We start from the raw sequence: 9,907 nt of genomic DNA, 5'->3' as shown, positions 1-9,907 counted from the left end.
TGTTCTAATGGTGTGTGTAAGTAGGATCACAGGTCTGCATCTTGTACAGCAATTAACCACTGGGAAGAATGTATGCAGTGTATTATTGAAAAAAAATAACGTTTTTGGTCTACAAGCTTTGAAATACTACACAAATATAACATATGTATGTGGTAGTACAAATCTGATGATGTCTGCCTATACTTGTACAGAAATTGTGTACCTAAACCCATGCAAATTTTCACATGGAGAAATAAATAAAAATCAAAAAAAAAAAAAAGCGTGACTAAATTAGTAATCCATATATTATAAATAAAATACTATATCCTGAAAAATTCTATGTTATCAAGTTGGAAGGAAAGAATAAGGTTTTTTATATGGGAAAAATGAGCCATTTCCTTCTATTTAGGGTTGAATGTATTCATGCACATATACAAACCTTCAATGGATACCAGATACTTTTATGCTAAAACCAGTCATGACAGAAGCCCAGAAATAGTATAACCATGCTATTCTCAAAATTAACACATTATCTGAAAAAGAAAAACTCTGATACAAAATGAAATCTTCAGGGGCAAGCAAGATAGTTCTGTGGACTAAGCACCTGCTTAGGCAAGAGCAGGGACCAGGGTTCGATCCCTGGCACCACAGGCTGTGCCAGCCCCACCCCCAGGCATGCTGAACCAGCCACTAAGACCAGGCATGGTGATTTAGGAGGCTAAAAACAAGAGGATCACTATGAGTCTGAGGGGCATAGTGAGACCCTGTACCAGACACATAGAAAGAAAGAAAAGAAAGCAATCAATCAATCAATCTTCAATTTTTTAAACCAAGATGTCACTCAGGACTGAGATGTAACATACAGATAAAATTCAACCAAGTTTTTTGGCATAAGAAAAGAATTAGAAACATAAATCCTGACAAGTTCAGGAGTACACAAATGTGTTTCTAGAAATAGTAGATAAATGATCCTGAATAAGCCTACCTATATTCTTCTAAACACAAACTCACTGTGAGAGGCATAATCCTTCCAGTGTTCAGAAGAATCTCCAGCCAAAAGATGGTAATTATGTGGCACCATAACGAACTCAGACCTTACTTGATTATTATAAGCAGTACTTCATGTTTTCTACATTCATATTGAACTTAGTGGTCATAGTTCATGAAAGAAATTCTGGTAGCTTTAATGCACAATGGATGCAAAATAACCACATGAAATAAATGGGAACATTTAATTTGAACAAAACTCACTGTAAAGTTGATGAGATCATAGTACAGGTGAAGATACTTTTGCTTTGTAACATGTATTGCTCCAGATTCATCTCTCTTAACCTGACAATGAAATGAAGACAATCAAAGCATCAGTTATTAAAGGACTTTTAAAAATATTTAATTAGGGCTGGGGAGTTAGCTCAGCAGTCTAAGCACCTGCCTGGCAAGCGCAAAGACCCAGCTTTGACCCCCAGTACTGTACACCGTTCTGGCCACTGAAACTGGGCATGGTGGTGCACACCTTAGCACTAGGGAGGCTGAGACTGAAAAATCACTACAAGTCTAAGCTGCATAGCAAGACCCTGTACCAAATAAATACATAAAAATTTTTTAATTATATTTGACATAATTACCTGCTCAATGTAGATAAACCAAACAAAAAAAAGGTAATCAGAGAAACTATTTCATAAGTGAAAAAGATCATTTTCTCTATGATCTGTACCAAAATCCAAGACATGTGTGACTAGTGGTATACTTGTCTGTACTGGCAAATGTCACAATGTAATTTGACTTTTCTGTCATAAGTCAAAACAACCTAACTTCATCATATCAATAATTATATTAGGGCTGGGGAGATAGCTCAGTAGAATAAGCGCTTGCCTGGCAAGTGCAAGGTCCTGAGTTCAATCCCCAGTATTGAAGGGAAAAAAAAAAAAAAAAATTAATTTAAAAAAAAAAATCTTTAAAAAAATTTTTTAAAAACCTTTCTGGGGCTGGCCAGATAGCTCAGCGGACTAAAGTGCCTGCTTAGGCAGAGCACAGCAGCTGGGGTTCGATCCCTGGGCATGCCGTGCTGGCCCCACCCCTGGGGCACACTGAGACAGTGATTGAGACTAGGCATGGTGGCATGCCTAAAATCCTAGCAATTGGGAGGCTGAAAACAGGCGAATCAATATGAGTCCAAACTACATAGTGAGACCCAGTAGACCCTGTACTAAATACATTAAAAAAAAAAATTATATTTAGCTAGAGTAGAAAATGATATAAGCCAAACAAAGTTTATTAAAAACAGGGAAAAGGAAGAGAAAGAAGATAAGGAACAGGAGAGGAGGCAGAGGAAGAAGATAAAAGAAAGAGAAGCAGCAGCAGCTACACTAGCAAAACTAGCCTTTTGTGAACAATAGTATTATAGCTTACATAACCCAAAATTTTCCAAGAAGATCTCTAATATTAGTACTTTATTTGTATGTGTGTACATACACACTATATAATGCCCAATCATCCCTCTAATTTACTTTCTCCACTTCTGTTCTAAGGTAATAGAATGTTGAAGAAAAAAGATAAAGCACAAGATACACCTGGCCACCTGAAATTCATCATGCTCAATTCAGTTTGTTTCCTTGCACATGGCCCTCAGGGCTGCACTTGGTGTCTTTAAGTCTCAATTCCACTTTGCCATCCTATCCCATCACTTACAGTAACCTAACTGGATACCTTAATGAAAAACCAAGGCCGCTTCATGTGAGGCCTTTCACATAGCACTGTCTACTAAATCACTTGCCCTACCAGAAAGGATGTTCTGGTAAAATGAAAGTAAGATCTAGAGCCATGTGTTTAAGTGTAAGTTCCACTATTACAGCTGTGTGACCAAGGGCAATCACTTATACTTTCTCAGTCTCCACATCTGTAAAATGAAAACAAGTCAATACCAAGTGGTTTTATATGCTACATATGTTGAAAGTGTTTCATAAACTTGGAAGATCAATGCCAACATTACCTATTCCCCTAAGATTTTCTAAAATCCTTAAAGAAAATCACTTCACTTCTATAAACTCTAATTCCTCCCCTCCACCACACCAGTTTAATGTTATTCCTCCTCTGCTGGCATATTCAGTCACTCCTCTTGAAAGGACTTTTTCCTTTTGGCCTCCAGTATGTTTCTGAATTCTCCATCTTCAAAATAAAAACAAAAATCAAACAACTCCCCAAAAAGCTTTCTTTAATGTACTTCTTATAGGCACTATGTAAACATACCAAGTCTGTTCATGTGGAGAACTATTTCTTTAATAAAGCTCTACAATCTAACTTCTACTCCCAGCCCACACTCATAAGTAGGTATCTAAAAAGGTTCTAAAGAACTACTACTTGCTACATACAGTTGTCTTCTCTTTGATCTTCTTCTTTCTTAATCTTGCTCTGCTATTAGCATGACCCTGGAATGATACTGTACTGGAGGTTTTCCTTCTGTTGCCTGTGTCAGACCATACTGCCCCATTTCCCCTACCTCTTTGTGCCTTTCTTGTTTCCCTTTCTTTTTCTTTTCCTTTGTATGAGTGTTCACCAAGGTCATGTGCTAGGTTTTGTATAAATATCCCCCAAAAGTCTATGTATTAAAAGATTGACCATCACTATTGTAAGATAATGCAATCTTCAAGAGATTGGGCTCAGTGAGGCAAGGTGGTATATACCTGTAATCCTAACACTCTAGGAGGCTAAGGCAGGAAGACCACAAATTTGAGTTTAGCCAATTTAGCAACTTAACCAGATTCTACCTCAAAAATAAAAAGTAAAACAAACAGCAGGGATGTAGGACAGTGCAAAGGCCTTGGGTTCAAACTCCAGTATAGGATAGGGGTTTGGAGGTAAGGTGCTCAAGGGAGGGAGGAAGTTAGGACAGTGAGAGAGGGGTGTGCCCTTGAAGGGGCTATTGGGACCCACCCTTCCTCTCTCCTTTTGTTTCACTTCATTGCCAGCCTAAGGTGGCACCTTTGGTCTATCACATGTTACCACCATGACGCACTGCCTCATCACAGGCTACACAGCCTTTGGGCCACACAGCCAAAGACTGAAGCTCCAAAATTGTAAGCCAAAATCAACCTGCCCTCTTTTAAATTGATTACCTATGTGACTTTGTTACAGTAACAGAACACTAGCTCCATAAATCAGGTATGCTGTAACTTTTGATCTTCAGAGCTTCAACTATTTTCTCTACCCTGAAATTCTCATTTGTATGTCAAACCTGCCATTTACTTAGAGAACATCCCTGATACTCAGCTTCATTTCCAAGTTAACACACTCAGCTCAATCTTTCTTCTCTTTTCTCTTCTTTCCTTTCTTTCATTTTTTATTTTTTCATTGTTGATTTTTAGTTTAGGGGATAAGACACAAGGCCTTGTACAAGCCATGTAAGCACTCTCCCACTGAATTGCACCCATAGCCTCTTTATCATTTTCTACAAAGACATTCTCCCTTTTAATGTTTTTCATTCTAAAATGCAAAGATATGCTTCATTCATGCCTTTTACTTCAAGATCTCTTAACTCACTACACAAGCAACCACCTTTGTTTAAGTACCTCACACCAGCTTTATTAAGAGCAAAATCTTCAATTTTCTTCCTTTCTATCATCTTTTCTTTTGGTTACTTCTAGACTGATCTTCCCAAAATATCATTTAATCATATCTTTATCATTTTAATTACCTAAGACCCTGTGATGGTTCCCCATTACCAATCTAGGCCAAATCTTATATCAATAGTTGACATAGTTTATCTGTAAGTTATTTTAGGCTCTGCAGACCATACACTATCATCTCAACTCCACTAGTGCAGTGAGAAAGTAATCAAAATATATAAACAAATGGAAAAGACTGTATTCTACTAAGAATTTGTTTGCAAAAACAAGTAGTTAAAATTTGGCTGATATGGGGCTAGGGAGATAGCTCAGTGGAATAAGTGCTTGCCTGGCAAGCGTAAGGTCCTGAGAGTTTGATCCCTGGTACCACCAAAAAGAAAAAAAAAATTTGGCTGACAGGTCTCAGTTTGCTAACATCTACTCTAGATCTACCTCATATATTCAATTTTATGTTCTACCATAGATTTCTCCCTATCATTAATTCTATATGTATTTATTAAGCATGTTCTACATACAGGTTTTGTTCTAGTGGCTAGAAATAGACTGGTACAGTTGGTCTACACATTTTCAGAGCTTTCAGCCAAGTAAGGAAAAAAATATTAGACAAATAATTTTTAAAATGTTGAATATTACTTTTAAAAAGGTCTTATGGGAGCATATAATAGGAAGCAGTAAGAGTTCAGAGGATCACAGAAGACAGTGTTAACCACGAGCTAAGATGAGTACAGAAATCAGTGCTTTCCTGACAGAGGCAACAGCATATACAAGCACTGAAGCCAGACTACTTGAGGGGCTGATACAGCAGCTAGCCCAGGAAGACCCACAGTTTTGTAGATGTGCAGCTGAAACAAGCACAGCAGATGCAGTTCAGACTGAGGAAGCAGCAACAGAAAAAGTCAAGAGCCTCTGGAGGTTGAGTCAACAGGACTTGGTGATGCAACTCAACTGAAAGGAGAAAGGTGGCTGAAAGGCAACACGTAGGTTTTGGGCTGCACAGACCAGGTGAGCTGTAGTGGACTTGCTCCCCCGAGCTAGGAATCTGAGGGCAGATTACACAGCATGTGCTCAGTTCTGACTTCACTTCATCTTTGTTCCTCTAAGTCCTTACCAAGTCTTCCAAACCTTCTCTACAGCATTCTTATCTCTTTGCTCTCTAATTTATCAACCTTTAATTCTCGTCAAATAGGTCAATGTTTAAACTGTTCTCAGTAGTGGTAACAAATATGCTCATATTATCTTTCAAACAGTATAAACTGCATAAAAGAAATGTTTTATACTTCATTTGCTTTCTGTTTCTATCAATGTGTAAAGATCACAGCAGGTACTGAATGATAATTATTTCCTAATAAATACACGGATACATATGTAGATAGCACTAATAGAGATTACGCACACTCATATTTATACACATGAATAACTCATTATTAGTCCAAAGTAGATAGAATTAAGAAATCATAAAATATTATAGAGCTGAGAGTGACAGTGATTATTTTTTCTATGTTAACCATTAATGTCTTAAATAAAATTAAATATTCTGTCTCCAAAGGTTTGTGATATTAAAATAGACTTCTTTGACACAATATTCAATTACTGGTGAGTCAGAAAAAAAGATGTTATGATACAAGACTTTGTAATAGACCCACTATGTTATAACTTACCAGTAGAAAATGAACAATATCTCCTCTACAGAAAGCAAGCATAGGGTTCACACAGTTATGTACTGCCACAAAGTGCCAGGCTAGCAATGGAACACTGGAAGGATCCATCTAAAAAAGAAGAAAATTCACAAAGCCCTGAGTTTAAACCCCAGTACCACAAAGAAAAGACTAAAGAAGAAAGAAGGAAGAATACCTTATCATACTAACAGAAAGACAAGGCAAAAACTACTCACAAGCAGCTTACAACTAGTCCTCCTTGATAAAAACTTTTCTAGGTTTCTCCTAAAAATTCCAACAAAGCAAGAATGGACTGGGCAGGGTTATAAGATAACTTTCTAGGTTGATGGTAAGACTCTGTATCTTGATAAGGGTTTGGGCTACAAAACTGTACACATCTACCAATGTTCAGCAAGAGTACACTCAAGATTCATGTAGTACTATATATAAATTTTACAAAAAAACCCTAAAAAAATAAAACTGAGGCAGCCGAGTTAGATAAAAAATATTATAGAGAGTCAGACAGGGCCAGGCCCTCAAAGGAGACAGCACACAAGATGAGATGCCTTACAACTGTGGGAGGGGCGGATGCTCCTGCTGTGAGCAAGACCTAAAGACCTGAAGGCCAAACAAATGCTAAAGGAGCAGCACCTGGGATTGAGATTCTAAATAGGTATCAATCACCTGGAGAGACCCAAGTGAGTCACTAGCCCAACCCCCAACAGAAAGAGACCCTATCCTGCATTCCAACCCCCAACAGGAAAAGACTCTGTCCCATTTGTAATCCCATTGGTTGACCATAGTTTTGTCCCACCTCCTGCCCACCTAAGAAAGTTCCCATTCTCTCCACCTTTGCCCCACATGGTTTTACACTATAAAAGTCCCTGGAAGAGACAGCTTCCCGGGGGAACTACCCGCTCGGGACCCCCTCCTGTCCCTCTCTTGGACAGGAGCTTTCTTTCTCTCAATAAATATATTCTGCTCATTAAAAAATAAATAAATAAATAAAATAAAACTGTAGATGATGACACTTAGGGGGAAAAATATTCATTTCTGCACCTTACTTTAATACACAAAAATCTAAATATATAGTCTGATGGGTAGATTAAGACATGAATAGATAAATGTACACAGACTTACTAAGAAAGTACCGTAAAATGGAAATAGTAAAATTTTGCTGGCAGGTATGCACATATTTAATGAAAACACCTTTTCACTTCTGTTTTAAAATGTACTTAAAATGTTGGGGAAAGTACCAATGGAACATATGAAAACACGCAAATACACTGCCTTGCTAAAAACCTCAATTACCAATGAAGCTAAACTAGCAAAAGTTAATGGAAATCTCAGCCAACTTTGCCCCTTAAAGGACAGAAATGCTTTTCCTTGTTCCCAGCATCCCCAGGGTGCCAATAAGAAAACAAGAATGATTTTTCTTCCTTCTGAAATAGCTCAAGTTGCATACCACCACTTTCCCAGCCATCCTACCAACTTTTCCTCACACAGAGAATAGAAGATCACAAGCAGAAAAAGGGAACCTGGGGTCTAAATAACACAGCTGCCCTCAGTAGCTGTCAACCTGAATACTCAAGTCCAGAGTAACCACGTCTCTTAATAAAACTGTATGGCATCTGCATAAACTTATGCACATCCTTCTATACATTTTAAATCATCTATAGATTACTTATAATACATAATACAACATAAATTAAGCATAAACAGTTATACTACCTTGGCTAGAATGTTAACAAGAAAGTCTGCACATGTTCAGTATAGATGCAATTGGGGGCTTTTTGATGTTTTGTTTTGTTTGTAGTACTGGGGTGAAATCCAAGGCCTTTGCAGTGAGTGACATCTCTAGTCTTTTTTTTATTTTGAGACAGAGTCTAAGTTACTAAATTGCTGATGCTAGGCTCAAACTTACTATCTATTTGCTTTTTTCTGAATATTCTTCATGTATCATTGGTTGAATCTATGAGAACAAAAACTACATATAGGCAGGGCCAACTGTACATTCTGAGAAGTATCATCCCCTAAAATAATGTATCAGAGGTAGACGTTAAGAAAAGCATACATGGCAGCAATATATATATTGGATACTACAGTGGGATGTACGCCATCAGTGTCCCTGCAGGAGAGCGAGTATGATCTGCTTCAGCATGGCCATCACACGAAACAAATGTCCTTCGAACACTGAAAATCAAGCCTGGGACTCAATAGCTCATCTTCCCTTCAGCTTTAAATCCAATAAGGGAATATTACTGCCCTTAAAAGAGCAAAGATAAGGGCTGGTGAGATGGCTCAGTGGTCTTAAAGCACCTACTTAGAACAAGCTTAGCAAAGCACGTGGACCGCGGTTCAATCCCCCAGCACCACATGCCTGCCAGCCGCGCCCCCAGGCGGGCTGAGCTGGCCGCACACACAATAAATAAATAAATTAAATAAATAATTTTTTTAAAAAAGAGCAAAGATAAGACTAGGGAAACTGCATGAAGTTTAGTATAACCACAAAACACCAGGATGCAATATACAGGTTGTCACATTGAGGTTAAAAACAATAGCCAGACATACATTTAAAGCACTAAAGGCAGAAAGAGCTCATGATTCCCAGTCATCAGCTCATTCTACTTTGGTCAACTTAAGGTAGGTCTAAAAACATCAGCAGAGTACAGCACTGACTTCCATTCTTCCTAGTTTTTGACAAGCTCATAGAATTTGACCTTTACTAATCATTTTCCCAACCTCCTGACACAGTCCTTCCTTATCTGCTAACAAGATGGAGAAGCATACTCACACGTCCATAGGGAAAAGTCATCCACACTTTCAAGGATGGTTTCAATCCAATGACCAGTATCTTTAGGGGAAAAAAAAATTACTTTCAATATTTACCTTGTAATTTTCAAACTGTTTATGTTCAAAACGTCCAAAAGTTACAAGTGTCATCTTCTAAATACACTGACCTTTGTTAAGGACGCCATGGCCAATAATGAGAACTGTGTGATGGGATGTTCTTTCAACTCAGGCTTAGAGTGTAGAGGCTCAATACAGCAAACTTCTCCCTTAGAACCACTAAACAGACACCTAGATTCACAAGTTCTCACTCCCATCACTCTCCTGGAAATGTAACCAAAATATTGAGAACCATTTAGCAATGATTTAAGGCACTAACACTGCTAGCTTGGCCTACACCAGCCTCCCAGCTCCTACTCTTATCCCTAACAATCCAAACTCCACATTGTACAGCATGACCTTTCTACTATATATGTCAAATCTACCTCTCTTCTATTAAAAATACTCCACTGGCTAAAAGCACCACTGTGCGTAAAATAAAATCCAAACCCTTTACCCACATTTTGAAAGATCTTGTGTGATCTGGCTCCTGCCTTTACTCTTCCCCCACTGCTGTCCTTTCTGACAGACTCCAGTGGCTAATCTTAGGTCCACCTAAAGCCTTTGTAGTTGAGAGGCCAGTGAGATAGCTCAATAATCTACAGTGCCTGCTAAGGCAAGATTAGGCAGGGACAAGGGACCATGGGATCGATCCCCAGCACCATATGCCACACCAGTGGGGGACCTGCCCCTTAGCTCAGTTCTTTAAGTGGCTGCTTCAACAAAGCAGTCAGGCTCAGGTTGCTGTATGATCCCCACAAC

General features: G+C 38.4%; 1 protein-coding gene across 1 annotated transcript in view; it reads right to left on the bottom strand.

The window, feature by feature from the left end:
* The window catches only part of Vps8 (VPS8, CORVET complex subunit), a 241,770-nt gene that overhangs the window by 177,600 nt on the left and 54,263 nt on the right, over nucleotides 1-9,907 (bottom strand). Inside the window, 4 exon segments of the mRNA XM_023700650.1 lie at nucleotides 1,231-1,311; nucleotides 6,260-6,367; nucleotides 9,051-9,110; nucleotides 9,217-9,370. Coding sequence (XP_023556418.1) covers nucleotides 1,231-1,311; nucleotides 6,260-6,367; nucleotides 9,051-9,110; nucleotides 9,217-9,370 — 403 coding nt within the window.

Source organism: Octodon degus, unplaced genomic scaffold (assembly GCF_000260255.1).
Source record: "Octodon degus isolate 3935 unplaced genomic scaffold, OctDeg1.0 scaffold00126, whole genome shotgun sequence".
NCBI lineage: Eukaryota > Metazoa > Chordata > Mammalia > Rodentia > Octodontidae > Octodon > Octodon degus.
Note: the sequence above shows the minus strand (reverse complement) of the source record. Positions and strands in the feature narration are given on the sequence as shown.